Source organism: Physella acuta, unplaced genomic scaffold (genome assembly GCF_028476545.2).
Source record: "Physella acuta isolate Inbredline_101_S28 unplaced genomic scaffold, ASM2847654v3 ptg001245l, whole genome shotgun sequence".
Classification (NCBI taxonomy): Eukaryota; Metazoa; Mollusca; class Gastropoda; family Physidae; genus Physella; species Physella acuta.
The window spans coordinates 107,633-127,765 of NW_026732761.1; the positions used below are offsets into that span (position 1 = coordinate 107,633).

At 33.5% G+C, this 20,133-nt stretch overlaps 1 protein-coding gene across 4 annotated transcripts in view; it reads left to right on the plus strand.

The window, feature by feature from the left end:
* The first annotated feature begins 5,979 nt into the window (after nt 1–5,979).
* LOC131957454 (dnaJ homolog subfamily C member 13) overlaps nt 5,980–20,133 on the plus strand; it is a 128,725-nt gene continuing 114,571 nt past the window's right edge. For all 4 annotated transcript variants that reach the window (XM_059322277.1, XM_059322279.1, XM_059322278.1 and 1 more), the window contains exons 1-10: nt 5,980–6,132; nt 9,846–9,913; nt 13,547–13,622; nt 15,594–15,743; nt 16,525–16,716; nt 17,362–17,415; nt 17,773–17,915; nt 18,037–18,196; nt 18,331–18,422; nt 19,399–19,496. In XM_059322277.1, the coding sequence (XP_059178260.1) occupies nt 9,846–9,913; nt 13,547–13,622; nt 15,594–15,743; nt 16,525–16,716; nt 17,362–17,415; nt 17,773–17,915; nt 18,037–18,196; nt 18,331–18,422; nt 19,399–19,496 (1,033 nt within the window). In that variant the 5' untranslated portion in view covers nt 5,980–6,132. The remainder of the gene's footprint in view (nt 6,133–9,845; nt 9,914–13,546; nt 13,623–15,593; nt 15,744–16,524; nt 16,717–17,361; nt 17,416–17,772; nt 17,916–18,036; nt 18,197–18,330; nt 18,423–19,398; nt 19,497–20,133) is intronic.

Sequence of the window (20,133 nt, forward strand, 5' to 3'; positions counted from 1 at the left end):
AACGAACACGAACTACATTTTCAGCAATAGTCATACAAACTAAACAAAAAAAATACATTTTCAGCAATAGTCATACAAACTAAACAAAAAAAAAATTATTTTTTAGTAATAGACGTAAAGGCTTACAAAATAAACTATATTTTAATGCAGGGGTCTCCAAACTACGGCCCGCGGGCCGGATGCGGCCCGCAGCGGCCCGCGAAGTCCTCTCATCCGACCCGCGTAGATCTTTTTCTCCAAGTAAAAATCGTTTGTTGGTGATGGCTGAGGAAGTTTGCCCAGAAAAATCGTAGACATACCTGGAAGAAACTGGCCCCCGAACTGAAATGTGATAGTTAATGCGGCCCTCGGACTGAAAAGTTTGGAGACCCCTGTTTTAAGGAATAGTTATAAAGACTAAAAAAACAAAATACAATTTCTGCAATAATCGTATAAACTAAGCTACATTGTTAGCGCTGGACATAGATCTACACACTAAAAACAAAATTCAGTTTCAGGAATAGACATTATAGTGGCTTACAAACTAAGCAACATTTTCAGGAATATTTATATAGGAAAATAATTTACATAAATAAAGTAAAAAAGTTACTATTTTTAACTAATGGGGCCTACATATTCTTATTTACTTGTTGAGAATTGTAGGCGTAGGCCTCTCATATGTCGGTCTCGCAAGTCCACATTGTGTATTGTTGACGTTTTGCTTTAACAACAGCTTTTGAACGTCTGCTTTGTGATGTTATGAGGACGATAAATGTGGGCAGTAAAGGCGGCTAAAACTATTGTTGCTATGCGTAGAGTACATCAAATTATATTAACTATGTCTTCTTCCTATTTCACGCAGATTTAAAGTTTGTATTTTAAAAACATAATGAAAACTAACTAGGCTGGAACATTCTACTTAAATCTATTCTATAAATGAATTAAAATGTGCATACTTCAGAATAATTAATTTGACTTGTGTACAACCTACGAAGAGGCGTAGCAAGGGGGGGGGGAGCTCGGGGTACGGACCGCATGTGGTGACACCATTTAGGTGGTGACACCAAGGCTAAAAAAAAACATAGCAAAATATGTACAGAAAAATGATAATTCCTCTTAATAAAGAGTTAGTCTTTTAAGAGATAAGTTGACAAATCCCGACAAGGGTGGTTGAGGGGGGAAGGGGGAGTGTGATACCATGACGTAAACCTGCTAAAGATAGAGAAAACACGCTACATCAAGCTGTATTTATAACCGACTATAAATAAAAATCGTTAGTATTATCTGAGCACAGTTTAAAGCAATCACGTAGGGGGTGGGGGTGTGGGGGGGGGGGGGGAGGGGGGGAGGTACATAAACTCAAATATATGTGAATACACACACACACACACAAACACACACACATATATATATATATAATATATATATATATATATATATATATATATATATATATATATATATATATATATATATATGTATATATGTATATATATATATGTATATATATATATATATATATGTATATATATATATGTATATATATATATATATATATATATATGTATATATATATATATATACTTCATAGCGAAGTAATGACGTACAGCTAGTAATTTATATATATATATATATATATATATATATATATATATATATATAATACACGTATATAGAACGTGTTAAAAATTCGGCGACTTTTTTTATCTTTTCGCTCCCCCTACAACGAAAACCTGGATACGCCTCTGGAACCTACGCACATATATTTAATATTTTTACATTACATCAAATCAATTTTATGTTGATTTGCACTTTCGGAAACCACAAGTATGAACTAATTAATGCAAATACACATGTGACTATATTTCTTGTGACTTTTTCTGTGCTTTTTGTGGGTTTTTTCTGGTAACTTTTTTATTTTTCTCGTATACAAAGTATAGAGGATGTATTCAGAGGCGTAGCGAGGTCGGGTGCCACCCGGTGCGGCACTTAATGGTGTCACCCGCCCAGAGGTGTAGCGACCCTTCCCGGGACAAACTTTCAAGTTTTCGATTTGCACCCCCCCCCCCCCTCAAGTTTTCGATTTGCACCCCCCCCCCCCTAAAGTTTTTCTCTATATATTTTGCTATTTCTTGCCTTGGTGTCACCTCCCTAAGTGGTGTCACCCGGTGCGGACCGCACCCCCGCCCCCCCCCCCCCCTCGCTACGCCCCTGGATGTATTGTAATCGTGCAAAAAATCGAAATCGAGATTTTCATAAATCTCGAAGGCGTACACCTCCCTAAGTCGGAAAAACATACCTTTGCATTTTTGTCCGTATGTCTGTGTGTATGTATGTATGTGTGTATGACTATGAACACGATAACTTGAGCACCGTTATATCTAGGTCGCTGAAATTTCATATACAAGTATTTAATCAAATCTATAACGCTTTATTAACTTTTCAGTGATTTCCGGTTACCGGAAGTTGAGCTTGTTCTACTTTAAGTATGTAAAAATTGATTAAAAATCAGGTCTATATCCTGAGTTGCCATATACTGTATTGTTGTATAAGAATATGCGAGAAAGTTTAGGGAAGATCACTCACGCCTTATTCATATAGTTATCAATTTTAGTATCCCTCCGTATCCATAGTGTATGGCGCTCATTAAAACGAATTTAGGCGCCGTAGTGCTCAAGGGGGAGCATAAACATCAGAAGCTATCATAATCTTCGTAAATCGCGAGAAGCGATATTTGCAGATTAATCCCATATGCTTTATTCTGCTAGTTGTTAACCCTAAAGTCTCACATTCGAATCCAGGTTCAAGTCAGTAGTACATCCCCGAGTCCACCTAGCTCTGATTGGTAGGCCTACCTTACTCACTTTTGGGAAAGTAAAAGTAACTGGGCATATTACTAACCACACTAACCTTTCATATGCGGAGGTCACAGAAACAGGTGAACCCTACTTTGCTTGCCATATGGACCGTCAGGTTCTTAAAGAGAACTTTACTTTTAATGGATATAAAAGGCTTGTTATTAGAAATGTCTGAAATAGTAAGTTTTAAATATTTTTTTTTTAAATTTAAGACTTAGATCTAGAATCTATGTAGATCTAGACCTAGATCTAAATTTAAAAATAAACCGGGAGTGATCTCCCCTAAACTTTCTCGAATATTCTAATATAACACTACGTGGGATGTCAACTCGGAATATAGACATGATTTTTGTTTACTTAAACTTTTATAAATAGAATAAAATCTAGTAGAAAAAAAAATTGCGCACCAAGCGAGCACCAAAACCAAATATGCGTAATAGTGCGCAATATTATTAGTACTTTATAAATTTACATGCGTTTTTTTGAGAAATCGGAAATAGCGTAAATTAGTACTTCCGGTCAACGGAAATTACTCAAAATTTGATAGAAGGTAGAGAATTAGATCTTTTACTTACATGTGAAATTTCATTTATCTATCTGAATTAGTACTCAAGTTATAGGCTTTTGAAAAATTCAAAGTAGAAAAAGTACCACTTCCGGTTATCGGAAATCGCTCAAAAGTTGATACGGATCTACGATTTTGATATAATACTTATATATGAAATTTCATCAACCTAGCTGTAACGGTACTCAAGTAATCGTGTTTACACACAGACAGCAGTGGCGGATTAAGGGGGGTGCTGAGAGGGCTGCAGCCAGGGGCCCCCGATTTTTAGGGGCCCCCAAATTTCTTTTTTTAAATCATAGTAAATTTCCCTTTAGAGCTAAATAGTTGGGTTTTTTTTTTAACTATAAAAGCCAATGTTTTATTATTCGATCACACACTTTAGATTTAAATAATGGTTGAGTTCTGACACATAAGTCTATGATTGACGCCTTTTGAAAGTGCACAGCACTTGAAAGTTATTTAGTAAGATAGCTTCATATCATATAGCGAGGTGGTAACAAACATTAAAATAATACAAATGTTAGGCATAGTGTCTACATTCTGAATTAGGTCTCACTCGCAAGCATCCAGACAAGCAACATTATTGACCAGCCTTAATAATCAATGAAAAACTGCCTGGCCGTTTAGGATATCTAAATCTGTTTTTTTAGGTACAGGTTATCCAGATCTAGTTATTTGGATTAACACTCCTTAGATTAATTTCTTAGTTGCCCATTAGGGCCTGGTGAGCATAGGGAATATTAGGTAGAGTTCACATATTTAGTTGTTCTCAGCAAATGAGACATTCTGATCAGTTCTAGATTTATGCCTAGCTTCCTTTAGTTGTTTTAAAATTTGACATTGATCTAGGTAGGCTACCCATCTGTGTTTGGTGTTCTTGGATATGAACCTATGATTAGAGCTCAGGACTTTTGGGTCAGCAGTCTACCCCCTATTGTAAACTCGAAACTTAATTTTAAAAAAAATCAAAATAGGCCACAAACCGTTAGGCCTAATTAATTAGCTTGTAATTTCGTTGACGTCAAGGTAGATTTATCGTAAGAGTATAAGAAATCATCAACTTATTGAACTAAAACTTTATACAATTGTGGAAAGTGCGGACGGCGTATGGGTTGAGAAAGGCAGGGCTATGTGGACATCACATTCATTGAATCATACTATGTATTGTTTATAACAAAAACAAAGCTGCATAAACAATGTAGGTCTAAAAACAAATACGACAGTACCCGTGTTATTTTAACCCAACTCAATGGGCAGTTATGTCGCGGCAAACCTATTTAGGCCCTGTAATAAGGTAACCGATGTTTATGCCTAAATTAGGCCTAGACAGAAACAGATCAGACATGACGTTCAGTGGAAATTCAACTTTTTTGTGGGCCTTATAAATGGATGACACCGAAGAGGATGGAGGTGTGGTTTTTTTTTGGGCTTATGCCGTGCTTAGTAGTTTTAGTTGGACCTCGTTTAACCTCTTTATGTTATTAATAATTTCTAACATAGAGTGGTTTGAAATTCTCATTTTTCTTTTCGCGTCTGCAAGCAAACAAGTGCCAACAGTCTTTATCGCCATTATAATATTCTCATGGATATTTATATTTGTACAATGTTAGTCTGCATTTCCAGCTTTATCATGCCTAATATAAATTCGTAAATGACAGTTCAATAACTATCATGACACGGATATAACGGCTCAGGAGTTTCACTCCCATTAGCCAGGGAGGTCAACTCAAACAAACTGGCAAAAAGTGGACTGAATCAGTCTCACGAAGGTGTTGGTTTGAAACACTACATGTTAATCGCTTATTCATTCGTAGGCTCTGACCAAATCCGTAGGCTCTGACCAGGCTTTACTTCCCCCACCACCAGATTTATGACATCGTCCTAACGTCTGGTATCCGGCTAGGTCGATGATCAGAGGTCGGAAACTTCTACAGGCCTAAAGTAACAGTCATATATTTAGTACTGCTGACGCAGCAGATGGATCTCGCCTCTTTGTGTTTTGTTCGTGTGTGTGTCGTGGTAGTGGATGGGGGGGGGGGGGGGGGGAGGGCAACATATAATCTTGCTAAAAATCAAATTGTATCCAATTTATCGTTCATTGCACATAATTGATAGCTTTTAAAATTAGCAGTTTTGTAAATATCAGTTTCAAATGTTCCTAAAAGTTAAAATAATCCATGATTTTAAAAAATAGTTTGTTGATTAGGATATATATATATATATATATATATATATATATATATATATATATATATATATATATATATATATATATATATATATATATATATATCAGGGGCCCCCCAAAAATTTAAGCCTGGGGCCCCGCCCAAGCTTAATCCGCCCCTGACAGACAGACACACAGACACACAGACACACACACAGACATACGGACAAGATTGCAAAATTATGTTTTTCCGTATCAGTGAGGTGTAAAACGTCGAGATTTGTAAAAATCTCGATTTTTTTTTTTTGCACGATTACAATACTTTCTCTATACGAGAAAGTAATAAGACAACTTATGTCTAGCTCTCGCCGCTAAACGAGAAGAAACTATCATTAGCGGAAGTTCGCAACAAACATGGCAGCCTCCTGGATAACAGAAGCTTATCACTGAGAATAACAATCCGAAACAAGCTTTTTTCTCCTGCCATATTATTTACTTGATTTAATTAAAGTAAATAGAAGTAATACAATGATTTAAATGTTACTGGGTTAACTAAGACAGTAAGTTTTCAATCTTAGTTTGCAACATGTTTCATGTTTAATAATAGTGGTTCTCGACTATTATTAAAATTTAAGAAACAATGTCAACATCATCACATGACACGCCCCCTTTTAAATTTAGGCTTTTAATCATCTAATCTAGATCTAGATTTAGATGGAATCTAGTAAAGTCTAAAAAGGCAAGCTATTAATATTCTTACTTAATTTATTTTTCTGATTAGGCCTATAAAATGTAGATTTCTAGATTTAGACCTAGAGTTCTAGACTAAGTGTCTAGAGCCCTGCCCTAGACTCAGTCTAGGCTCTAGACTGTCCAGACAATGATCAATGTTGGATTGTTGGTAGCCTAAATTTAAAATTTAAACTATTTTAGCATTAGTTACTAGTAGTGAGTATTAGAGTATTAGGCATTAGGACTAAATAGGCCCCCTATTACTAAATAATTTAAATATTAATAGGGCCTATAGGATTATAGGCCTATTAAACTTAGTCCTCCTAAGGTCCTAAGGCCTAACCTAAGCTTAGTAAGCTGTAGTGTAGCCAGGCCTATTAAATATTAATAATTAATTAGGCTAGACTAAGCATAATTAATTGATTTAGTTAGGCCTCGGCCTACCTACTACCTACACTGAGAGAACTGCCTAATTTTAAATTTGGCCCCATCTGCCTAAACTTATTAGGCCTAAATTAAGTCCAATCCTATTCAATAGTCCTAGGTGGCTAAGTTTAATAATGATAATCTAAAGTAAAGAACGTCAAAGCAAGATGCTCACAACTTCCACTACATTATAAATATAAAGGCTAAAGCAAAGTCAACTGTAAATAAGTTTGACGAATAAAACAAAAATTTAGTTTCTATTTTCTCAAATTTTAAATTAAAATATTCTGTCACTTATCATACACCATTAAAAATTATATCTTATGGGTCAAGTAGAGGCCAATTTTAATTGTTTAGCTTACCCAGAGGCAGAGAAAACAAAAAAAATGTATTAAAAATGACCTAAAACACTTATAATGCAAAACACTTTTTTTTTGCCATTGCCATAATTCAAACATTATTTTGTTTTCTATGTTAGCATGCTGTCATGGCTATCATCACAACATTGGTTTTAATCACCAAAACAACATCTTTTTCCTAGGCACTCACAAAACTTTATTGGCCTATCCATTATGTTTAATAAGAAAATAGGCCTATTATTTTAAACGAGCCGACCCGCTGCATATCATACGCCGCTATTTAGTTGTTTTATATTCTACTTTTCAGTAATTCATAATTTGTGAATTCGACAGTACCAATGCTGCCACTGAATATATTTGCTTTAAAACACTATCAGTAGCTTGTTAAGGACGATAACCCCCCCGCAGTGAAAGCAGCCTCCTCTTAGTTACCTCCCCTATGTTTAAAATAGTTTCAAATTAAATTATCTGCCCCTAATAGCCGTCACTAAATCCGGCTCTATGATTGTAAAGATTTAGCGTGAACCACAGCTCACCAGACCATGTAGGGGTGGGGGTGGTAGGGAGCATGCTTACAGCTTGGTGTTTTCTAGGGTCTCCAAGAAGAGAATTATATATATTATATAGATTTTTTATTACAAATTCTTATTCTACACACAATTTAAGACATTGGTTAGGACCTACGTGATTAATTTAAAAATAGATACCCATAATATCCACACAAAAAAATTGATCCGACAGGAATCATAGATCTAGTCCTTATAAACTAAAGACAGGACAGTATTATGATAGATCAACTTTTTAAAAATTTTTAATGTAAAATAAAATTATAAATTATAATGTTTTCTCTCCTACAGAAGCGTTAGGCTAAAATGTTTTAACCACTTTATTGAATGCGTCGAAAATTCATAGTTCAGTTCTATAAACTTGCGTGAACTTAAATTGACCTCATGTATGCCTGTTTTTCAATTTGCTTTGTTTATGGGGAGGGGGGTGGAAGTGACATCACAGACTATCTCAAATAGCTAAAGTTCATACTATGATAATGTGTGCTATAGGCCTGCTGAACTCACAGTGACCCTTTGAACATAATGTAATGATTTTTCTTTTGCTGACAAGAAAATGTAGGAAGTCGAGCGTAAGAGTGATGATGTTTGGAAATTTTTGAATAATAATTTTTTTAAACTTTAATTTTGATTAAGAAAATTCTCTAAAAAAGCAAAGTAAAAATAAAGACTGATTAACTTAAGATTCGAACTCGGATCTTCTAGGTCAGCCATGTGTTTTGAGATAAAATATTAGGCATTTTTAACCTAAAGACAGTTAAAAACAAACAAAATAAACACTGCTTCATTTTCTTACTACAATATGACATTTTTAGGGATTCCAAGCATAATTTATTTTCAAAAAGGTAAATAGTATTAGTATCAGAATCTATTACTACTATACTAGTATTTGTAGATTATCTAGATCTATATTAGAGTTTTTGTTTGGAGTATGGAATAGTATACTCGATATCTATTTTTTTAATGTATTCTACAGAAATAAAAATACTCTGAACGCTTGCGCGTTCCGCATAGTCACAGTCTCTATAGACCACCGGTCAATAAAGTCTAACAACTGTTGCAATTAGCACTAAATAAGGCCATTGAGTGAGCATTGTTTAAAATACAATACTACATTTACTAGTTTAACAAAATGATCACATTATATGTTCACTGAAAGTACAATAAGTACATTCAGCATACATTGAAGAAAAAACACCAGTTTACTTCTAAAATTACTAATACAATACTAATTTATATAAATTTATTTTTTCTGCATATGCTACAAATGAACAGTAATAAAATTAGTTCATTTAGTAAAAAACAAAAATTAGTTGGTTCTATTTGACAACTAATGTACTGATGGCTTAAGCTTCTAAAAATAGTGGGCTTAATTTTTACATTGATACCTCAAGAGTGAGGCAAATTGTGGGCAATACAATTGTAAATACAAATTGTCGCAAACTTCATTACATTTTATTGCAACCCACTTTGAGATGATGAGCTGCTGCACTCAGAATTAAGCCTTTACAAAAATGTCCACACGAAAAATTGCTCTTTTGAAATTAAAACTAAAATCAAGCAATTCGTTCCTTGCTGAGGAAGGCAGATAATTTATTTCTTTAGAGTCTCACATTAAAATAATACTGAGATTTCATGTGAATATGTCATTTTTATTTGTCATACGTATTATCCTTAAAAAACGTAAAAAAGCATAAAAAAAACCAGAGCGTGACATTTCAGGGTTCAATATCATTTCTGATTTGCGGCCTAAAGATGGACTAATCAGAAATAGGCATATTGCAGTGCTAAAAAAAATAATTCTTTTGGCTTTTTTAACTATTGTTTACTTACTGTTACCTAAATAACCTTATGCCTGCCTATGAATATCCTATACATTAAATGTAAACTTAGGCCTATACATCAAATGTAACTTTATGATATTAATGAAAATATTAAAAATAATGTTTACAAACTCACCAATCCTAATCCTATATGGAAATATGCCCAATTAGACATGATCTGTGAACATAACTGCTTTCCATAAGTTCAAAGATCTGCTGTATGTGGAATGCTTTTTGAAAGTTTTTGTATATAGAAATAATAAGTTTAAGGTATACAATTCTAATTACTTTAAAAAAAATTCTTTTATGAAATGCTCCATTTTTTGCATTGTTTAAAATTTTAAAAACTTTTACAATTCTAAACTAGATGGGCACTCTGAAAGATAACAAAGATGTAGCCTGCTATTTTATTACAAAGCATTCCTGGAAGGGAAAGTAAGTGCATCTTCTTTTATCGTCTAGCCCAGGGGTCTCCAAACTACGGCCCGCGGGCCATTTGCGGCCCGCGAGGTCCTCTCATCCGGCCCGCGGCGATCTTTTTGTCCACGGAAAATTTAAAACAATTTGAAAATGAAGCTTTCGGTGCAAATACTATTATCCGCCTTGTTGCATACATTGGTGACTCAAATAGCGAAGAGATGTCTTGAAGAAACTCTGGCCCCCCAACTGATATTTGATAGTTAATGTGGCCCTCGGGCTGAAAAGTTTGGAGACCCCTGGTCTAGCCAAATAGGTTTTAAAATAGGGAAGTTAAAAAAAATAAAATTTGATTATTATTTTTTTTAATTTCTTGTATATGGAGCATAGAGGAAGTATTTTTGCTAAACTTAAAACTTGAAGGGACGGAGTGGTCTAGCGGTAGAGAGCTGGACTGCTAACCCGTAAGTCTCGAGTTTGAATCCGGGTTCTAGTCAGAAGACCGTCCCTAAGTCTACCCAACTCAGATGGGTACCTAACACACGTTAGGGAAAGTAAAGGCGGCTGGGCATGGTGCTGACCACACTATCTCTTCATATGCAGAGGTCACAGAAACAAGTGAACTCTAGTTCACTTGCTCTATAGACCGTCAGGTTTGAAAAGGGAACTTAACTTAAAACTTGAGATTTTCATAAATCTTGACATTTTACTCTTCCCAGTTTAGGAAACACCTGGATTTGCAATATTGTGTGTGTGTGATGACTTAAGTACAGTGATGTTGACAAAATTTCATATATATTTTAGGTCCAAGTTCTAGGTTTCTTTTAAGAGCAAAGACCCTTGAATACCCTTGATCTACCTAGTAAAAGTCCTAGTTACTTCTTACTATGTTCTTCATAATAGTAGTTACTAGTTAAGTTACAACTTACAAGATAGACGAGTATTCACTATTTCAGTATCTACTAGTAGATCTAGTTACAGTTCTAGATCTAGTAGTAGTAGATATACTACTAGCTAGATCTAGTATTAGATGATACTTGTAAATATTGCAAGTAAACTAGGAAACAGAAACGTATGCCAAAGGGAGATAATCGCTTTTCCCTGCCTTTTTAAATTCACTTTATTACTTTTTTTTATTAATTTTTATTTTTCAAGAAAATCGGAACAAACTTGAGTCAAATTCGGAATGACGGAGCAAATTACTTTTTTAGGTGAAAAAGCGGGACAGTTCAGATTTTGGGCGGGATGGTAGGCATGTCTGGATTAATAACAGAGAGAGCAACCAGATGTTTACATTTTAAATTAGCTTTTTAAAGTTTAAAAAAAAATCATTTCCACTTTAATAAAATTGTAAAATTTAAAAAAAAATGTTTATAAGGGAAACATTAAATTGCAATTAGAAAGAACTTTTATTTTTATATTATGAGTAACCGAAAATTCTTTATTTAAGATTTAAGATACAATAAAGTATTAATTATATAAACTTGTACATAAATTTACCTATCATTTCTATGGCCTGACTTCATGGAAGTGCTATGACCTCAACCCTTACATGCCAGTTATATAAGAACTAGCATGCCCGCCCCGAGTTGCCACAGTCTCAGAAGGAAGTCAGACTCAATGTTTTAAGAGGGTTTCACCAATGTGTTGCCAATCCTATATTCTTTGACATGTCACCTTGTTAACTAAAACTAAGCTATTTAAAAATAAATAATGCCTCCACTATATATTTTGAATCATATTTGTCAGGGCACAATTTTCCCTTCACTACTGCCTAGTATGCCCCAGAGTGTATTGTATGAAAGCTTGAATGTACGTTAATCACTGTGTCAATATTTCAGGGTGCTCTTTCAAATGAGCGTAGGTTCCATAAAGCTCATGGGAAAACCCAGGGCACCAAATAGCACCCTGCTGGGGCACCAATGGACATAGGGTTTTAACCCTAACCCTCTGCATCATGGTGCTCACAGGATATCCTTGGGTGCCAAATCGCACCCAGTTCCATTCAATTTTTTTTCTCACACAAACCTCCCCAGAAGTATTCTCATCAACTCTCCAAAGCTTCAGGTTCCTCAGATGAATGGTGTCGAACCGCATCCAACTTTTATTTATATATACCAAATATAGAGAAAAATCACATCGCACCCAACTGGGATGCTGCCATTGCGAAATTAAAGAAAATTTCAGCAGAAACCTCTCCAGGAGTATACTCAACAACTTCCCAAAGTTTCATGGCTATCTGATGAAAGGTGTAATAATGAATAAAGGACAAACAAAAATACTTTAGTTTATATATATATATATATATATATATATATATATATATATATATATATATATATATATATATATATATATATATATATATATATATATATATATATATATATATATATATAATATATAAAGCTCAATTCTGTATGTAAAAATAAGTTTGTTTGTTTGTCGTTGACATACTTCGATGGATTTAAGTGTTAGACAATTATCGTGCTCATAGTCAGTCTAAATTTATGAGTTAAAAAATTACTATTGAAAGTGTTGGGAAATAATTTTCATTTTTCAAACTGAAAGTAATAATTGTCGACATGTTCATTAAACATAATTTTAAAAAAATAACAAAAATTCTAATTATGTCTGAAAATTATTTATATTTAGTCCTTTAGCACTTACTTCCCTTTGATAAATTAGGAAAACACAATTACTTCCCTTTATAAAACATTGCATTTGTGGAAAAGAATTTACTTTTTATTACTTTGTTTTGGAGTTGGGAAAAAAATAATTACATAATTAGCGGGGATTGATCAAGTGCAAATGTTGTAGGTATTTTACGAATAAGCTTGGAGTATTATAATTGTTCATTTGGTTTGGTTTGGCACCTACGTTCGTTTAAGTGAGTGCAAAAGACTATGAATAAGTTGGGGTACTGTAGTCGATTATTAAGCTGAAACAGGCGATTCTGCCCCGGGCTAGACTGTGAGCACTTTGCGTTTATGTTCGCGTTAGTGTTTTCTTTGTGTTTAGGTTGGGTTTGCGTTAGTGGTTGCGTTTTGATTTGGTTCGTTTTTGTTTTTTTCTTTTTTCGTTTGTGTTTTTTTCTTTGGCTTTGTGTTTGTATTTGTGTTTGTGGTTGGTTTTGCGCTTGGATTTGGTTTGTTTTCGTTTGCTTTTTCGTGTTTTTTTCTTTGGGTCTGTGTTTGTGGTTGGTTTTGCATTTGGATTTGGTTTGTTTTTGTTTGCTTTTTCGTTTTTTTTTCCTTTGTGTTCGTATTGGTGGTTGTGGTTGTGGTTGGGTTTGTTGTTAGGTTTTTCTTTTCGTTTGCTTTTTTGTTTGTTTTTTCTTTGTGTTTGTATTGGTGTTTGGGTTTATTGTTAGGTTTTTGTTTTTGTTTGTATTTGTAATTGTGTTAGCGTTATGTTTGCGTTTTTGTTGTTTTGGTTGGTTGTGGTTTGGGTGGGCAATGCCGGGTTTATGATGATTACTAAACACACAGGTAATGGTCTTTAACAGAAAGGTTTTTCACAGAAGCCAGAGCAGGGCCTGGCCGGGACGGCTAGTATATATATAGATATACAAGAAAGTTTAGGTAAGCACACTCCCTCTTTATTTTATCATGGGCATAACTATAAAAATTGTCACTTTTATCAACTTAGATACAAAAGAATTTTCTCAGTTGGCACGCATGGCATCACCACCTACAATCCTGCAACTTTTGAAGTCACAAATCAGGTATTTGTTGTTCTCTTATTGTACTCATATTATTCTTTTATTATTTGCTTTGGCTAGCAGTTTTTCTTGCAAGGTTTCGTCTAGAAGTAGAATGCACTTGCTATACGGAAATTATGAGTTTGGGATCAGGACTTAAGGAATGTAGGTTGCTCACTAAGTAATTTACTAATATTCAAAGCAGGTGGTCCGATGCATAAGTGAAAAAGTAATACCCTCACCTGCCCATGGTCAGGACACTCTCCAACCCAACCACACCACTCCCTTACTTATATTAGGCGTATGTTTCATACTGTAGTGTTTCCGTAATGTTTCTTTTAAACTACACTATAATGGCGCCTATAATGGTTTTGCTTATATTAGGTATCTAATCAATGTTTCTTTTCCTTTTACTAATATCTTTGGCCTATAATATTTGTTTTTGTTTCTCTCATTTTTAGTGTGCCTATAATGTTTTTGTTTCTTTCATTAGTGGGTCTATAATGTTTTTGTTTCTCTCATTTTTAGTGTGCCTATAATGTTTTTGTTTCTTTAATTAGTGGGTCTATAATGTTTTTGTTTCTCTCATTTTTAGTGTGCCTATAATGTTTTTGTTTCTTTCATTAGTGGGTCTATAATGTTTTTGTTTCTTTCATTAGTGGGCCTATAATGTTTTTGTTTCTCTCATTTTTAGTGTGCCTATAATGTTTTTGTTTCTTTCATTAGTGGGTCTATAATGTTTTTGTTTCTTTCATTAGTGGGCCTATAATGTTTTGTTTTTTTCATTAGTGGGCCTATAATGTTTTTGTTTCTTTCATTAGTGGGCCTATAATGTTTTTGTTTCTTTCATTAGTGGGTAGTGGGCCTATAATGTTTTTGTTTCTTTCATTAGTGGGTCTATAATGTTTTTGTTTCTTTCATTAGTGGGCCTATAATGTTTTTGTTTCTTTCATTAGTGGGTCTATAATGTTTTGTTTTTTTCATTAGTGGGCCTATAATGTTTTTGTTTCTTTCATTAGTGGGCCTATAATGTTTTTGTTTCTTTCATTAGTGGGTAGTGGGCCTATAATGTTTTTGTTTCTTTCATTAGTGGGTCTATAATGTTTTTGTTTCTTTCATTAGTGGGCCTATAATGTTTTTGTTTCTTTCATTAGTGGGTCTATAATGTTTTTGTTTCTTTCATTAGTGGGTCTATAATGTTTTTGTTTCTCTCATTTTTAGTGTGCCTATAATGTTTTTGTTTCTTTCATTAGTGTGCCTATAATGTTTTTGTTTCTTTAATTAGTGGGTCTATAATGTTTTTGTTTCTTTCATTAGTGGGCCTATAATGTTTTTGTTTCTTTCATTAGTGGGTCTATAATGTTTTTGTTTCTCTCATTTTTAGTGTGCCTATAATGTTTTTGTTTCTTTCATTAGTGGGTCTATAATGTTTTTGTTTCTTTCATTAGTGGGTCTATAATGTTTTTGTTTCTCTCATTTTTAGTGTGCCTATAATGTTTTTGTTTCTTTCATTAGTGGGCCTATAATGTTTTTGTTTCTTTCATTAGTGGGCCTATAATGTTTTTGTTTCTTTCATTAGTGTGCCTATAATGTTTTTGTTTCTTTCATTAGTGGGTCTATAATGTTTTTGTTTCTTTCATTAGTGGGCCTATAATGTTTTTGTTTCTTTCATTAGTGGGCCTATAATGTTTTTGTTTCTTTCATTAGTGGGCCTATAATGTTTTTGTTTCTTTCATTAGTGGGTCTATAATGTTTTTGTTTCTTTCATTAGTGGGCCTATAATGTTTTTGTTTCTTTCATTAGTGGGCCTATAATGTTTTTGTTTCTTTCATTAGTGGGCCTATAATGTTTTTGTTTCTTTCATTAGTGGGCCTATAATGTTTTTGTTTCTTTCATTAGTGGGTCTATAATGTTTTTGTTTCTTTCATTAGTGGGCCTATAATGTTTTTGTTTCTTTCATTAGTGGGCCTATAATGTTTTTGTTTCTTTCATTAGTGGGCCTATAATGAATTTATCAGCATTGTCCCTAACACCAAAGCAGTCAACAATCAGGAGTTTATCATCTCAATGAAAAAGGGGGCAAAAAAAACTGACTCTATGAAATTTTCTACAGACCACAGAGCTGATCTTCTCACTGAGGCTCTGGTGAGTTTTGTTTTCAATGTGACATTTTAATTCTTCTTGGTTTTCAATGTGACATTTTTATTTCTTCTTTGTTTTCAATGTGACGTTTTTATTTCTTCTTGGTTTTCAATGTGACATTTTTATTTCTTCTTGGTTTTCAATGTGACATTTTTATTTCTGCTTTGTTTGCAATGAAACATCATTTTTATTTCTTCTTTGTTTTCAATGTGACATTTTTATTTCTGGTTTGTTTTCAATGTGACATTTTTATTTCTTCTTTGTTTTCAATGTGACATTTTTATTTCTTCTTTGTTTTCAATGTGACATTTTTATTTCTTGTTTGTTTTCAATGTGACATCATTTTTATTTCTGGTTTGTTTTCAATGTGACATCATTTTTATTTCTGCTTTGTTTGCAATGAAACATCATTTTTATTTCTGCTTTGTTTTCAATGAAACATCATTTTTATTTCTGCCTTGTTTTCAATGAACCATCATTTTTATTTCTGCTTTGTTTTCAATGGGACATCATTTTTATTTCTTTGTTTTCAATGAAACATCATTTTTATTTCTGCTTTGTTTTCAATGTGATATCATTTTTATTTCTGCTTTGCTGATAGTTTATATTTTTATTAAGCAATTTTACCGAGGTAAAGTTTTGAATAAATCATTTACCAAAATTTAAAAAAATCTTTTCTCTAACTTTGATTTAAATATTTAAAATGTTAAGTACTAGTAATATTTGTATAAAATATTATGTACTGAGACCACACCCATCACAAAATTATTATTTTATTTAATAGAGATACAGAGAGCAGTTTGCAGATCCTAACAACTTCACTGCTCGTCGTTTTAATTGCTTTAAGCATCATTGGTCAGAAAATAGAGTAGCAGTTCTATTAGAGGTTAATCAAGGCTCACTAGACCAGGTTGATCCATCTAGCAAGAAAAAACTCTGCTCATATGATTATAAGGACATTGAAGGTCTGCAGCTGGTAAGTTGCTTTATGGAACTATACAGTGCTATCATCTGGGATGACACTTTTTTCATTTGGGCGGATTAACACATTGTCTAGAATTTGAATTTTCAGTCAGAATTTTTGTCAGAATTTTTTCACTAATATTTCTAAGTTACATATTTTTGCAGATAATTTTTTAAAAAAAAGTTCTAAAATGATGACAACCTGCAAACAGAGTTACTTTAATACACCTTTTTAATGGGACCCCTCCCCACAATGTTGTCTGTATTTATAATTGACCATTGGTTTCAAACCACTACCATTCCCGCTGCATTCCATTAATTTTAGAACTTGAGATTGATTTTGAAATAAATATGAAGTGCTAAGTGCTTTAGTTAGGTTTAGAATAAATATGAAGTGCTAAGTGCTTCAGGTAGGTTTAGAATAAATATGAAGTGCTAAGTGCTTCAGGTAGGTTTAGATGTCACCATTCATCATTGGGATTGAATGCTTTTCCCATCAGACACTATTTCATTAAACTAAGAACTGGTTTTATATTTTCAGTTATCAGATTATCCTGTAGAACTGGTTTTATATTTTCAGTTATCAGATTATCCTGTAGAACTGGTTTTATATTTTCAGTTATCAGATTATCCTCTAGAACTGGTTTTATATTTTCAGTTATCAGATTATCCTGGAGGAGTGGCCATTATCTATGGAGGCTTCAGCAGGCTGGTATGTAATGTTCATGTTCAGTATTAGTTATAGATAAATCATATGACCATTATGTTGATGTTCAGTATTAGTTCATAGATGAATCATGTGACCATTATGTCATTTAAGAGGAGATAATTTTATGCTTTGATTCGACAGCTTTTCTTTACATGTACATTTGAAACATTTTAGCACCTTTACATGTACATTTGAAACATTTTAGCACCTTTACATGTACATTTGAAACATTTTAGCACCTTTACATGTACATTTGAAACATTTTAGCACCTTTACATGTACATTTGAAACATTTTAGCACCTTTACATGTACATTTGAAACATTTTAGCACCTTTACATGTACATTTGAAACATTTTAGCACCTGTTTGCGCTAGAGCAAAGAGATGAATTATGTAAAGCAATATCGGAAGCAGGTGCAGCATATGTCGGAGTTTTCATAAGGACTAGGAAAGAAACAATGACTTTAGAACAATTTCAGATGCAGAGGTTAGGAAAATACAGGTAAGTTTGTTGGTTTTTCTTTAGAATTTAAAATTTTAATTTTAAAAATTGAAGCCTGCGCTGTTTGATGATTTGATTCCCTTGCCATATTTTAATTCAGAACACTTGAATTATTTTGTAGCACTGATGAAGCTGTTACATCCTATGCGGAATTCACAGTCCAGAAAGTGTCTGTTAGACATACAGACAGTGTGAGGCGCACATTATGCCTAACTGAGACTTGTCTGGTGGAGCGAGATCCAGCCACTTATAATATTTGCACGTGTAAACCTTTGTGTGATGTGAGTTTTGTAAACCTTTGTGTGATGTGAGTTTTGTAAACCTTTGTGTGATGTGAGTTTTGTAAACCTTTGTGTGATGTGAGTTTTGTAAACCTTTTCATGATTGCACGCACTTTTTTTTTGCTTTGTTATAGGTTTTTGCAATAAATAGAGATGCGGAGAATCCACAGAAGTTCAGCGTTGAATATGTTAAGGGGGCCATCAGGATATATCTTTCCACAGACAGGTAAAATGATGGTATCATTTAGATTATCAAAGTTGGAGATTCTCTGATAGTCTCTGTAATGGAATTATCCTTACATTTTTGGGATTATTTGTTTCAGAGATTCTCTGATTGCATCTGTAATGGAATTATCCTTGGATTATTTGTTTCAGAGATTCTCTGATAGTCTCTGTAATGGAATTATCCTTACATTTTTGGGATTATTTGTTTCAGAGATTCTCTGATAGTCTCTGTAATGGAATTATCCTTACATTTTTGGGATTATTTGTTTCAGAGATTCTCTGATTGCATCTGTAATGGAATTATCCTTGGATTATTTGTTTCAGAGATTCTCTGATAGTCTCTGTAATGGAATTATCCTTACATTTTTGGGATTATTTGTTTCAGGGATTCTCTGATAGTCTCTGTAATGGAATTATCCTTACATTTTTGGGATTATTTGTTTCAGAGATTCTCTGATTGCATCTGTAATGGAATTATCCTTGGATTATTTGTTTCAGAGATTCTCTGATAGTCTCTGTAATGGAATTATCCTTACATTTTTGGGATTATTTGTTTCAGAGATTCTCTGATAGTCTCTGTAATGGAATTATCCTTACATTTTTGGGATTATTTGTTTCAGAGATTCTCTGATTGCCTCTGTAATGGAATTATCCTTACATTTTTGGGATTATTTGTTTCAGAGATTCTCTGATTGCCTCTGTAATGGAATTATCCTTACATTTTTGGGATTATTTGTTTCAGAGATTCTCTGATTGCCTCTGTAATGGAATTATCCTTACATTTTTGGGATTATTTGTTTCAGAGATTCTCTGATTGCCTCTGTAATGGAATTATCCTTACATTTTTGGGATTATTTGTTTCAGAGATTCTCTGATAGTCTCTGTAATGGAATTATCCTTACATTTTTGGGATTATTTGTTTCAGAGATTCTCTGATTGCATCTGTAATGGAATTATCCTTGGATTATTTGTTTCAGAGATTCTCTGATTGCCTCTGTTTTGGATGGTGTGCGAGCTTCTGGAAACAGGGATGTTTGTGTCAAAATGCATAACACTCCACGGGGATATCGTCTAGGTATAATCTTCTCACTTGATTTCATATGTTATCGCCATTTAATGGGAGGCAGTGGTGCCCTTTTTCAGGATATGCCAGTAGTTCTTCATTCCTGAACTGTTTTTTAATTCAAAGTTTAAAATTTTGACGTTCTAGAAATATTTGTATTATGAAGACTCCAGAGCAGATTTGCAACATATGGCGCTGTCCACCATTTGCAAATGCATAGAAAGTACAGTATCCTGTGCTCTGTAAATTTAATTAACATTGGCATGACATGATTTATTTTGCCACTAATTTCATTTTAGTTTTAACGCTAACAGTTGTTAAATATAGATTCTGATTTAAATCAAACTTGAAATTCACATGCATTAATCTTAGTACTTTTTTGCGGGACTAAGCATTTATAAATGTGTCTGTTAACATTAGTTGATCAGGGCTTAGTCTACCAGACTAGACATGAATATCTCAGTTGCAACAATCCATGATAATTTTCTTGACCTATGTGGACTGTCCACACTCTGTGTAGTCCAGAAGAAAAGGAAGATAGAAATAAGGTTCTAAATGTGGTCACAAAGATAAGGCATGTCTGTTGTAAGATGTGGCCTCTAAATGTTGAAGGCTCTAAGGTGCTTTTTCTTATGCATCTTTTCCCCCC